Source organism: Camelus bactrianus, chromosome 7 (genome assembly GCF_048773025.1).
Source record: "Camelus bactrianus isolate YW-2024 breed Bactrian camel chromosome 7, ASM4877302v1, whole genome shotgun sequence".
Lineage (NCBI taxonomy): Eukaryota > Metazoa > Chordata > Mammalia > Artiodactyla > Camelidae > Camelus > Camelus bactrianus.
The window spans coordinates 76,522,919-76,536,718 of record NC_133545.1 but is presented as its reverse complement, the minus strand read 5'-3'; the positions used below and the strand labels follow the sequence as shown (position 1 = coordinate 76,536,718).

The 13,800-nt window shown below is 48.3% G+C and overlaps 1 protein-coding gene across 17 annotated transcripts in view; it reads left to right on the top strand.

Annotated features, from left to right (window-relative positions):
• Positions 1 to 13,800, top strand: part of ATXN7L1 (ataxin 7 like 1) — a 218,557-nt gene that overhangs the window by 160,147 nt on the left and 44,610 nt on the right. For 15 of the 17 annotated variants that reach the window (XR_012508265.1, XR_012508264.1, XR_012508263.1 and 12 more), the window contains one exon: positions 9,886 to 10,108. Coding sequence is in view for 14 of the 17 variants with exons in the window: in XM_074367642.1 (XP_074223743.1) it covers positions 9,886 to 10,108 (223 nt within the window). In the remaining 3 variants the exon portion in view is untranslated. Of the gene's footprint in view, positions 1 to 10; positions 147 to 1,069; positions 1,332 to 9,885; positions 10,109 to 13,800 lie in introns of those variants that run through there. The other 2 variants (XM_074367650.1, XM_074367649.1) reach the window with 2 other exon arrangements.

The window sequence follows — 13,800 nt, the reverse complement described above, 5'->3', positions numbered from 1 at the left end:
CGTGCTCTCTTAAAGGGGAAGTGGTGCGTTCTGACTGGCCAGGGCCCTCAGCCAGGAGCCAGGAAACGTCTTCCAGGAGTCGCACTGCCTAGCGTGTCACTGGCTCAGCCTCCTTATCCAAACGGCCAGGCTGTCTCCCGGGATGTGTAAGTGTGAGCGCAGGGCATGCTTGCCACACAGGATGGCGTGGGGCCGGGCCCGGGTCACGGAAGAGAGAGCCCGGCAGGCAGAGCGTGCTGTCAGCCCACGATCCATTTAGCAAGTCCGAGGTTTAGCACAGACGGTGCTCTGTGGGCTGTGGGTTAGCGCCGGCTCTGAGACAAGGCTGAGGCGTGGAGTGGGGAGAGTAGCTGCCTGAGAAAGAGGTCAGGAGTAGGAGGCTGGATTGGGGACCAGTCCATTTTGGACAGCCCTACTGGAGGCGCAAGCTTCAGGGCTGGGTAGGAGTGGAGTGGAAAATTTCAGAGCACACCTCTCCTGGCTCCAGGAAGCAGCTCCCCTGAACATTACCAGCTAGTCACCCCCACTTCTCTGCAGTTACGTGCAGCCCCAACCCCACTTGAGGCATCTGTCTGCTCACCAGTGATTTTTCATGGCCATTTTTATGTGCAAGTGGTGTTAAGAAATGTTTCAGGTCTCTTTTCACTCAAACTTGAAAAATTGCTGGAAACTGGTGACCTGGGCTTTTCCTTCTTTCCTTTTCATGGACGGTCCTCTGTCCAGTGTGTGCACACGGTGGGCGCTGAGTCCACGTTGGTGGCCAGCCTCCGGGCACGATTCAGGGTACACCTGGCCTGTCTTCTAGATAAGGTCTTATTTCCTGTGTGTCTGCAGAGAAATGCAGGGGACACGCTCACGCACGCTCACACACACAGCCACTTCCTAACTCAGTGCCACAAGTGAGTGGCTGATGGGGGCCACACAGACCCTTGCTATATTTTAGACTCCTTTCTGCCTTTGGTTTTTGTTTGTATGATCGTGATGGTTAAATCATGTAAGAAAAAAAGTTGTGTTTTCACTGAAATAATTCAGACCTCTTGCTCTTGAAAGAAGTTGAGCAAAGGGAACCCGGAGGGGGCCAGAACAAGCGGTGTCTCTGTGCGTGAACACTGGCAGGGCACAACCACACCCTACTTCAAGACAACTTCCTGTTTGCCACTGCCAACTGCCACTCCAAAGAGAACAGAAATGGTTCCGTTATTAGTAGCTGCTGTGGGACCACGACAGCCGGTGGGTGAGCGGTTCTGAGTGACGCTGCGAGCTTAGCATTGAGTTGAGACTTTGCATCTTCTCTTGTAGGAGACTGTGGCCTGCGCTCCTTGAAATTCGAGGTTGGTACAGATAGAAATCAAGCAGCCGTGGCTTCTCCTCCCTCAGCCTGTGTTCCTTTAAACAATGTGCTCCCATAGGACTCTTGTAAATGGGATAGTGTTAATTCGGGGACAGGAAGAAGGCAGAGAACTGCCCGCTTAGGAAGGCTACTACTTGTATCTTTTTCCATCTACATTTTCACGTTTTAGGGGAACTCGTATGAAGTGCCGACTGTGAGTCTTACCAGTCCTCACAATGCTCATTTCTCCCACAGTGAACGTAGCGTGTGCCTATCAGGGCCAGACCCTGGGCTGAATGCCAGGGACGAGAGAGGGCACAAAACAGCTGCCCTCGGTGCGTCCAGTGACAAGATGCTTAGACCAGTAAACCAGCGATGACAACACGGGACGTGTGCTGGGGGGGAGGGTGGGTGCCTCCACGTGCAGTAGGGGCCCCTGCCCACTTGACATCCTGTGATGTGGGTATCATTGCTCCCGTTGTATAGTAAGGAGGCTGGGGCTCAGAGGGTTAAGTCATCTGCCCAAGTCACAGAGCTAATGAGCGACAGAGCTGGGATTTGAGCCCAGATCTTTCTGATTCTGAAAACAGCAGTGTTTGGTCCCCATTTCCAGTGACTCCCAAGGCCGGTGCAGAGCAAGAGAATCGCCTCAAAACCTTTTTTTAAAATGCAGATTTGGGGGCCCTAGCTCTGCTCTGCAGTGCCGGGCCATCTCTGAGGTGTATAATGGCCTGAGCCCTTTCCCCACCTCACACATCCGGGTCCTCCCACCCTTCCCTGAGGCATGGACTGCGCATGCCTGTGACAGGGACCGGGGTTCTTTCTGTGCTTAGCCCAAGGTACCTGGGTGAAGGCCACTGACGTTGCCTCAGGACAGTCCCAGGAAGAGTTGGCCCAGCTGTTCAGGTATTTTAGTCAGGTATTTTAGTCACTGGGAATCCTGGTTCTTGTATCTTTCCACCAAAGACACCCCAGCTCTGTCCAGTGTCTGGCAGCCTGCCACCCCTGTCCCTTCGGGGCCCCTGGGGCGGGGGTAATGTCACCTGTGCCATCTTAAGGTAAATTCAACAGTTTGTCATAAGCTGGAAGCCACCAGTTTTCACCTAAGCTGTGGTAGAACTATGTTTGCGCTCGTGTGACTTAACAAAGTGCGTATGTTGGTGGTTGGGGTGGAGGTCACCCAGGTGGAGAAGTTAGTACCATGAAGATGGAATTCCTTGTCAACTCCTCCACTACCATACTGGCTCCGGACACATGGGAACAGCTGGGGCAATCAAAGGCGAGGCTGGCAGCTCTGTCCCAAGGGGCAGGTGGGCTGGGCTGGTGTCAGGTCCTCCAGGCGGCAGCCCACCTCCTGAGAGGACCCTGTTCTCTACTCTCAGGTTGACCAGGTGATGGCCAGCGGGGTCTGGAGGGTGTATCAGCTCCCTCAGGGAACCCTTGGGCAATGGCAGAGTCTGTCTTATCACCACCATTATATTTCCATGCCAAGGAAATGCTTTAACAAATGAGTGAATGAATGAATGAGGTGTGACTTGAACACATGCTTTTCTCTCCTTCCTCCCTTTGTATTTACACCTGTTTTCTCCCCTTCACCCTCTCTGGCTAAGGATGTGTTAGTGTGTTTGTTGTTGTTTGTTTGTTAATCTTCCTTTTTTTTTTGTATGGACTTAAAAAACATCTTTAACAAAAACAGAGCCATCTTATATCCTTTCCTTTTTTCCTCGTCTGTCTATATTATATATTCATGTATATATGAATATGTTACATATTTTCTGTTTTTATAAAGTATTGGTTAGTGTTTACCTATTATGGCTGATATTTTTAATTTTCTTGTAGATCTGAGCAGTCCTGTCTCACACACACATTTCCTGAGACTGAGATAACCCTCGTACCTGTCAGTTTCGGTTATTTTATTATAGATCAGGTTGATTGCGGTCGTTTTTACTATTGTAAACAGTGCTGCTAAGAATATTATCTTTAAACTTTTTGTGGAGGGGGGGGTGGTGAGGATATTTCCTGGAGGTCTATTTTCCAGACTAAAATTACCAGATTACCAGATCAAAGTCTGTGAATGCCTTTTTTCTTCACGAGGTTGCTCTCCAGAGAAATGTCATCCCTTGAAAGTACCCCAGCAGTGTGTACATGTGTTTGTTTCCCCGGTAGTCTATAGTGCTGTGTTTTTTTTCTGTTTCGGCAAGGTTGTGTCTAGTGCACACATCCTTGGGGCTGATGGAAATATTTCAGGGCCCTGGAAAGTCCCTGGGACTCCCCAAATCCTACCCAGCGGTGGTTGATGCCAGAAATATATACCTTAGTATAAATTACCAACCAAAGAGCAGGTCTGGGACGGGGGATGCTACTGACAGGGAGAGGTCAAAAGCATCCCAAGTTATCTAACCTCAGAGTTGTGTCCTGCATCAGCTCTGAAAATGGGCAACGCTTTGTCAAGAACCTTCGGAGAAGTTGTGTCGCTGAAGTGTAGAGGGAAGGGACCCTCGCAGAGGGAGGCATAATGGAAAGGCCATTGGCTCTGGGGACAGGCAGGTCTGGGCTCTCCTCCCAACGGCCAAGGTCGACGTGACCTTGGCCTTATTTCAAAATCTTGCTAAGCTTTCATTTCCCCGTCTATAACGAGGAGCCTGACAGTACCCACTTTGGGGGGTGTTGGGCTGATGGCCTGAGCTGGTGCATGTAAAAGTAGCTTGCTCGGTGCCTAACACATAGTAGTCACCCAGGAGACGCTGCTTCTCTTCCTGACTGACTGAATGAATGAATGGGCACAGAGTGACCAGATGGCCGAGAAACCAACCCAGAGCCTAGGGGGAGTTTGAGAACTGAGCTGGCACGAGCAGGGTGGGCACTGGCCCACGCTGGCATTTGTCACATGCTCCAGACAGTGCATTGCCCGGCTGGGTGGGAGGTGAAGAGGAGTAAAGAAGACCTAGCACCAGCTAAGTGGCGACAGGCACCCATGCTTGAAGACACACCTCCCCAGCCACTCAGGACTGGACAGCTTTCAAAGAGTCACTCCAGCCCGAGGAGGGAGCGGGCTTCTGAGCAGCTCACAAGCACTCCTGGCACAGGAGCTGCTGGGCACGGCTCTGCCTGCCTTAGTCACTTGACTTTCCTGTGTCTTCATTTCCTCCCCTGCTGAGGAAGGCTGATTTAGTATCCCACCTCTAACCACCGTGGCACTATGTTTAGTGCCCTGCTACAATTGCAGCAAATGAGACCACGAGCTCAGGAGCCAGCCCCTGCTCTCCGCTTTCTAGCCTTACTAGACTTGGGACAGGTTTTCCAAATGCAGCGGGCCTCAGTTTCCACAGCTGTAAACTGGGAGAATACCGGCCTCATTTCCTCAGCAAGTGGTCGCAAGGTACAGCTGGCATGGTTCCTGCATGGCTCCCCCAGCTGAGGTCTGTGCTCTGCCCATCGCCGTCTGGCTCCAGGTTACTTTTGGAAGGTCCCTTGGAGTTCAGGGTTGTCCTTTATGGAAAGCATCCTGACCGCAGCTACTAAAGCAGATAGAATCCATTGATAAAATAGAGCCCGGCTAATGATTTGCCAAGCACCTGCTTTCCGAGCTGGGGGCCGAAAGAGACTCAGCACTGTCGAATGAGCAAATCAGGAGCTGGCTTCACCCCAAGTGAGCTTACACAAGCGTGGCAGGCTGAGAGTGACTGAGGTGCACGTACTCTATTGGGGTGGAGATTGGTCCCTTAAACACCATATTGGAAAATTCCCAACAAGTTCTTTCTAAAACTGGTACAGGGAACCACATTGGGTGTTGGCAGCCGTCTCAGCCATTCATGAGGCATCTGTGCTGAGGTTTTAAATGCAGGACATTGGTGCTGTGAGTTTAAAAATATCTCAGTGAACAAGCGTGGGGGGAGGGGAGGGTTCCGAATTTTTCCTGAAATGGAATTGCCTGAAAACCTGGTGGAGTTTTCCTGGTGGAGAACAAGGAGAGAGAATTGTGGAGACACCAGGGCTCCCCCCACAGCATCTGCCAGCCCCCTGCTCAGCTGCTCTCCGGGACTGTGCCCTGGAGTCACGCAGGGGTGGTTAGGGTGTATGTGGTGGAGCAGGTGGTCTTAGAACAGCCAGCGGCTGAGGCCGTGCTCTGGGCTTCCTGTGGGGGAAATGCAAAACAGTAAAAGGATTTGGCTTTTCATTTCTCTGGTCCTGGGGTCCCCAACTTTTTGGAGTTGAGATCTCAGGCTGGCTGCTGATTGGTACCAAAAAGCTGGCAAATTAGGTATTTTTTTCCCCTCCCCTCCCTAGGGGAGTTGGGTGCCCTGCTGAAATGCTCATACTCAGTGGGGAAGGGAGGTACCCAGCAGTCTTCCTGGCTCTCCCTCTTGGCTGCAGCATCTTCTGGGATTTCAAGGAGGCAGAGCTCAGGGATAAGACCACAGGCTCTGTAGACATCCCAGATCTAATGTTTCCTAGCTCCATGAACTTGGGCAAGTTGTATCTCTGACCTCAGTTTCTTCACTTGTAGAATAGATATAATCATTGTACCTCTCTTAGGATGTTGTAAGAATTAAATACTATAAGGTAAATCAAGTGTTTAGTAGAGTACTTGGCACATAAGAAAGTCAATAAGTTACTGTAACTATTGGCCAAAGGACAGAAGGGGTGAGACCAGAGGTTGCTGATCCAACATCATTCACTGAGGTTGTAATTGATGGAGTGGACACTTCATTCTGCATGAGTGTCCTGACAGTGATTTTCTGTTTTCACTTCAGTAGGTAAGTGGTCCTCATATTCAACATCTGCACAATAGATTGCTTTGGTCTTTCTGTCCCACGGTCTAGAAAGAAGTGTGTTGCAAGAGCTATAAACTATTGCAACTTTTTTCACATTGGTAACTATACTTCAAAGAAATAACCCCAAATTGCTTTTTAAATAAATTGGAAGAAACAGGGCCAGGGGACAAGTAACTAGTAAGAGAATAGCTAAGTTATGTATAGCATGGCAGTGACTGAATATTACCTAACCATTTTAAATGACCAATATATGGGAATTAGAAATGTAGACTAATGCTATTTGAAAAAGAATAGTCCAAAATGTCAATTGATTATCAATTATCAATTGTTAATGCATCTATGTGCATTAGCCGAAAATGAGAGAATTTGGAGAGAAAGGCTCTTTTTCTCTAAAATTGCTTCAGTCTGTAGAAGATTTTAATAGTGAGTAAAAAAATACAATGTTCTGTAAACTATTTCTGGGCAAAGCAAATGAAATTAGAATATTTATAGGAATCCACGGAAGGCAGTCCCTTAACCAAAATGGGAAAAAATGAGTAAGCCCACCGTAGGTGAGTTCTTGTATCAGAATGATTGTGATGTAAGTCTGGAACACTGGAACACTTTACCCGGAGACATTCCACCTGCCACCCACCTCTCCAGCAAAAGACAAAACCTTGTGAGTTATCTACAGGCAGGGCTTCACAGAGTAGTCTGAGAAAAACAGATTGAAAAGGAATTGCATCTTTCTGAAAAACCTACTCACTCTGCCCTACCCAGATGTCAGTTCTACCCAATTTTAAAAGTTTAGCCAAATGAAAAATGTAATGCCCACCTCCTGAGTCGGGCTCTGATCACTCTGACCCTGTTTCTCCACTTCAAATTCTTACACAGCCTTTTTGCCTGCGCCAGTGGCTGGCAAGCTCATACTCAAAGCTCAGGCGACAGAAGTACAGATCTCTTTGTGGGAAACCTTGAAATAGTGACAGATTTAATTCCGTCTGATCAATAAGGAACAGTTTCACAAGTAGGAAATACTGCTTTAATCTGTTTCTTATGACACAAAAATCTCATAGTAAACAAACAAAAAACTAAGGGTGAAGGGCTATCTTCCAACTTCGATGAATATTCTTTCATATGCAACTTGTTCTTTCCGTTGGTCATTCAAGAGGGATTTATGGGAGTAAAATATAAAACCAAGAAAAAGTCCTATCTATTGATTTAATTTTTTATGTTTCATTCAGTGTCGGCAGGGTCACTAACCGTAAGCCTCTGGGAAGGTGATTTTAGAATTGCTGTTCTGTCCCGTTCATTTTGTCCTTAATGTCACTCTGCCTTGTGATTTATCTGTGATTACTTGTGTTATTTTCAACTCTTAGTTTAGCAAAATAAACGTTCTCTTCCTTATCAGAGCTTATCTCCCCACCAGAGCTGAGGAATATTTCTGCACATCCTTTCCCCTCCTCCCCCTGCCAGCTTGAGCCTGTGAGAGCAAAGGAGTGAATGAAGTCTGCAGAAAAATCCAGAACAGTAGTGGTGAAAATCAAAAGTCTTATTTTAGTTTTGGAAACCTCTGCCAAAAAAGAAATGGCGAAGCAAGACATTTCTGAAGGGCAGAAAGAACTGTGGATTTGAAGTAAGGAGGCTTGGTTCTAGTCTCAGCACTGCCACAACTAGCTTTGCCCTGCAGGCTGGTAACTGATAACCCCCCTCACTGATAACCTTATCCATCAGCAAGGAGATCGGAGGAGCTGACTTTTGAGATCCGGTTCTAACCTTCAGCGATTCTAAGTACCTGTACTTCCTAAGTTCCTGGCTTCACATCTTGGTCCCAGTACACTCCATTTCCTGCCTTCCTGAGAAGCGGCTTGGCCCCTGCCCACAGCACAGAGGCCTCACTCCTCTCCTGGCCATTGCCCCGACCTTGGCGAGTCACCTCGCCTCTCTGGGTCTTCTTTGGCTGGTCAGCCGTGGGGAGGGTGGGGTCGGCTGACTGCTTCCTGCCTGTCTCACAGGGGTTGTAAAGACCAGTATAATTTCACAAAGGATGAATTCCTCCAAGGAAGCTCCTGCCTGAGTGAAATATCTCAATCCTTCAGCTGTAATTATTGCTATAACATTCAGGAATCATGAGAGAAGGGAAAAGGAGGAGCAGGTATAAGTATGCCTTGTATTTATGGTCATGGAGTAGAAAGAGGCCTTCCAGGCCATCTGGGGACCCGCCTCATTTACAGATAAAGGCATGGGAACTGAGAAAGTTAAAGCAGTAAACTCTAGGCCATAAGCTTAATAACGTGCTGTGGTTGGAGTTAGACTCCTGGGTTTTCTCCATGACATCAAAACAGAGGCCCTGGAACTAGCTATTGGTTTTGAAAACTTTGAACAGGATAGCTCTGAGCATGTATGCAAGTTCTCCTCCGACCCAGTCAAGAAAGATTCCCCAGGAAAGTTATTTAGTGCAGGCAACCTGTGAACCCCGGTCAGGCAAAAACACCCAACAATCAGATGATCCTCAGAAATCCACTTTTTCCCATCAATTCCCACTTGATCAGAGGACTAGAATCAGTCTGCTTTGAGACAACCTGGCAGCCCATTGGTACCGGGGAGCACAGAGAAACCCTGAAGGCCTGTCCCAGGTAACCAGGTTAGACTGGCTTTCTTCTCCCAGATCAGGGTGCCTGGAATAGCAGCCAGAAATGTCTCACTAACAAAAAAAGCCTGAGACTCAGCTTGGAGATGGAGGGAGAGTGGGGTCTGCCTTCTTTGTCCCTGTCTTGTTCATTATCATGTTCAACCCAGTTCTCCAACCTCGTGATCTCTCAGGATATCTGTTATAATTTTACTTATTTATTCGACACGTGGTAATTAAGCACTGACTATACATGGGGCTCTGTAGCAGGCACGAGGGAGCCGGAGGAGACTTAGGATTTCAGAGCGTTTGTCCTTCGGGGGTCCAGGATTCCTTCCCATAATTATGTACAAGGTTTTGGGGCACGTGTAAATGTGCATTTTTCTTGGGAGGGGTCCTTTAATCAAATCTGTTACCCTCTAAGAGTTAAGAACCACCAGAGCGGGCATGCACTAGAACTTTGCTTTGTGCACCTGCTCTCCAGGTCAGACTCTTCATCCTGCATTGAGTCGAGGCCACGGGAGCTGACTGAGGGTGAATAAGTGAGGCATGTCACCCCAGAGCTCTGGTAGCTGTGACCCCAGGGAGCTGTGCCCGGCTACCCAAGTCCGGGGCCCACATCTGCGGATTCGGCCTCAAGCATTGATGTCCTGTGGCCCTGGGCCACTTCCTGAACCTAGGAGGCCCTCTCATTCTGCCCTGCTGGTCCTTGTGACTTTAGTGCTTCTGCTAGGGGTCAGGTTCCAGAAACTGCTATGTGTTCTCTTAAAAGTCCTACCCTACCAACTACACTGAGCCATGCTGTAGCCGCCAGGTAGCTATCTGAGGATGACTTGGGCCATGTGGTTATCTCACTGTGTGCAGGTGACACCTGGTGTCCCCTCCGCTAATCCTGCAGAAGTGGTTTTGCAGGAGGATGGCCTGATAAATGCCTCCCGTAAGAACCTCTGTGCGAGTTCAGTGTGCCACTTGATGCAGACATTAGGAAGGTAATCCCTGCCAGTTGGTGGGACAGGAGCAGACGTCAAGCAAACTGTAGTCAGAACTGAGGCTTCGGGCATGCCCACACTGCAGGATCAGAACTCTTCTCTCTGCTTGTTGTGTACGTGAGTGTGCATGTGACTTGCTTGCTACAGATGACACAATGAGTTCTATTCTTTCTCCCTCTGTAGAGAGAAGACACGGTTCAATGTGCAGACCTTCTCCCTCCCCGGTGTCTCCACCCTCCAACTCTAGGACATCACTAGTCCAGGTGAAAACAAAAGCCTGTCTCAGCGGCCATAACTCTGCCAGCAGCACCTCAAAGCCATTCAAAACGCCCAAAGACAATCTACTTACCTCCAGCAGCAAACAGCACACAGTCTTTTCTGCGAAGGGATCCAGGGACAAACCATGGTGAGTGTTGCGTGCTGGCAGCCCATCTGTCCTCACTGCTTGTCCCTGTCTCCCAGGGCTTTGTTCCTGAGCACTATATCCAGGAACTGGGGAAACTGAGGTGGGAAGGAACAGAAAACCAGAATGATGGGATGAGAAACCTGGAACAGGGGACCTTAAAGTGCCATCTGCCTGACGGGAATTTTTTCCACTCCTGGGAGCTGAGGCAAGTTGTGTCTAAGAAAAGGGTAACAGGGAGATATCCCTCAGTTATATGGTAACCTCTCAATTTTCTGCCCCAGTGACGAGAAGCATTGGTATAAATAATCCAAAGCGCAGACAGTCTGCCCAGCGGGGAGTGAGGCCACAGTCCTGCCCCAAAGCCCCGGGAGGCAGGCCCCCCACAGAGCATCTCCCATAGCTGCCAGCAGAGGCAGGTAGTTGGGAGCTGAGCACAGGAGGAAGGAGGGAAATCCAAAGAGAATGTCGCCCCTTTAATGGGATGGGAGAGGGCTGGCTGCAGGTGACTATGAAAAATCAGGGGCTTTTCATTCCCTTTTTTATCTTAGTCTTTTGCAAAGTCAGAAAAGGTTACCTGTGGAATGGACACATAGGAAACCAAACTGAAAACCCAGAGCAGGAAGCAGGAGATGAGTACCTTCAAATGCCGAGGACCCAACTTGGGACCCTTAGGGACCAGCTTATGGTAGAGCCTCCAGCCTTATCTTGCAGGCCTTGTGAAGGCAGACGGGGGATAAGTGTGGAATCTGTTCGTTTATATGTTTAAGGGGGAAAAGCCTCCTGTTAATTCATGATAGTTAATTACACTGAAGTTCCTAGCTGGGAAGGCAGTGGACTAAAGCCATCCATCAATTGGTGTGTCACCGCACGCTGGAAATTATGATGACTTTGTAAGGAGCTCATTATGCCAGATCAATTAAGGAGCCTCTTGCAACAGCATGGAAAGGTTTAGACGTGGCTGTCAAGGAGGGAAGTCACCTGTCATACAGCCAGGCCTCACCGACAAGCTCTGTCGTCTTCTGAGCATTAGAATCTCCATTCTGTAGGAGGACGTAGCTGGTTAGGGAAGACCCAGCCTGAGAATGACAGTCGGTGGCCTCTGGGCCTGCCCTGCGTGTAGTGTGAGTCTCCCTCTCTCAGTGACCTCGGAGAACACCTGAAAGTTTTTTTGCCGAGGCAGCATCCGGTCTTTTGATGTGAGCACTTCCTCTATCACTGCCTGTGTACAAATCTCAGCTGGGTGACCTTGGGCAATGGCTTGATCTTGATGGGCCTCAGTTTTCCTCATCTGTAAAATGTGGCTAATGGTATCTCCACCCTGTGGGATTTTTATGAGGATGACTATGAGCTAATTTTTATAACAGCAGCAAGCATGATGTCTGGCACAGAGCACTTTGGCTAAATGGTTGATGATACTGTTATCACTACCATCATCACGTGTGCCAAAGGACAGAGTCCCTGTAACCTGGGATAAAAGCTGAGAAGCCAAACCTCCCTGAAAAAGTGGAGAAATGGCTCTTCAGACTCAGACTCAAACTGAAAATGGAAAAGGATAAAGTCATTTATTCAGAGTCCAGAAATGAGCTTCAGAGCAATCAAGTGAAGAAACCGAGGCAAGGGGCTCACGAGGAATAAACCAGAAAGAAACCCAGGGGTGCTGGAACATCATAGCATGAACACAATAAATGACAAATGGTAAATATGATCCAAGGAGGGGGAGACGCAACAACAAGAATTCTCCCAGGATACCAGCCTTCAGGGAGACCGTGGGGTTAGATCAGCCTCCACATTTGGGTCAGATCAACTCAACACACACTTATTAAGCCCTGGTCTGTATGGGCAAGGCTCCTTCAGCTAGAGGCAGAAGGTGGTTTTGAAAGAATCTGAAAAAAAAAAAAAAAAAAAAAACAAACTAGCCAGGGCCAAATAAGAGCAACTGAAAGGGTTGCAAGGAGGGAGATATCCCTCATGAAAAAAAAAAAGAAAAGGCTCCAAAAACTAGAGCACTTACCTCATGTGAAGAGTAGAAAGCTTGTGGGCAGTTTACCTGACTTCGAGTAGGTAGATATCTGAAGACAGACCAAGAGGTGTGGATGCATGAGGCTGAGCGTTGACGGCACCTACCTGTTCTCACCTCTGATCAGCCCATCCCCTCCCACCATCGCTGGGCATGCGTGTTGGAAGGCTGGGGAGATTTGGTTTGGAGGCTTCAAGGGCCCCACCTCAGTTAGAGGAGGCTTCCTCAGAGGGCAGTGTGGAAGAAGGGGCACTGGCCGAGGGGCAAGAAAAGCCAGTTCAAGTCCCAGCTCAGCCACTAACTTTCTGTGTGACCCTCAACAAGTCACTTAACTTCTCAGAGTCTTTGTTTCAAGCCTGACTATTTTGTGACTTTTAAGTCACAATTCTCTCAAAAATTCTCAAAGATTCCTCATTGCCTATTGAATTAAGAGGTAGGCTCTCAGCCCAGCATAAGGGACTCTCTACAAACTGGCTTCAACCCCTCTAATCCAATCCTGATCATCCAGTACCATCCCATTATGCCAGCTTCCCCGCCATGTCTTCCCCTGGTTCCTTTGCCTGGAATATCCCTCTGTCTTTATTCAATTTAACATTTAATGAGCACCTACTATAGTACTATGTGCCAGCTCTGTAAAAGAGCCCTGAGGATATAAAGGGCTTGTCACCTTTTGTGCAAGTTAGGAAAAGGCCTAGATATAGCCCTAGATCTGAGTGCACAATTGGCTGATGGTCTTCAGTCACTCCTCACTTCCTCAACCAAGCATCTAGTGCAGTGTACAACCTGCACAACTGTACACTGCTGCCCTGGGTATATAAAATTTAAAAAGACACACTGTCCTAGGGAGTCTGTAAAAAGAGACATACAAGAGACATGTGAACACAGAGTACAGTGTGGTAAGAGCTAAGGTATTGGTAGCACAGAAGAAGGGCACCTCATCCAAGCTGAGGACTCAGAGAAAGGTTTTTCAGAAGAGGTCGCACTTGAGCTGAATTTGAAGGATAAATAGGAATAAACTAGACAAAGAAAACCAGATTAGAATGCTAAATCTGTGATAGATATTTTATCACAATAGAAAACCTTTCTTTGAAGAAAATGGGAAGGGTGTCCCAGGCAAAGGAAACAGAATATGCAGAAGTATTTGCTTATGGGAAGAGGCAGGACGTGAAACTGAGTAGATGAATGAGGGTCAGCTAGATTAGAAAGTTTTGCCATATGTGCTAAATTCAGGAATTTGGGCTTTACCCTGAGAACTGCATGGGGCTGTGAGAGGAGCAGTTTTCAGTTGTACTAAGATCCCCCTGACAGCAGCATAAAGGATGGCTTAAGGGTTCACTCAAGAAGCAGCCAGAATAGTGAGGATGCTTTTGCATAACCCTGGTGATGTGTGGTGACAGCCTGGACCCAGGCAGTGGTGCAGAATGGGCCAGGTGGGAGAAATAAGGAGGAAAACCCCACGGGACTTTGGAGCTGGTTGTATTACGGCTTGTAGTGCAAGGGAAGAGTTTAGGGTAATGTCTAGGTTCCTGGCTTGGACAGCTGGGTCACTGGTCCCGCCACTTCCTCAAGAGGGAAAAAAGGGCCAGAGTTTAGAGTGGAGAGGAGAGGATGAGTTCAGCCAGGGAGTCAATGGAGTTGGAAGTATCTGAGAAACTTCTACATGGAGATGTTCGGT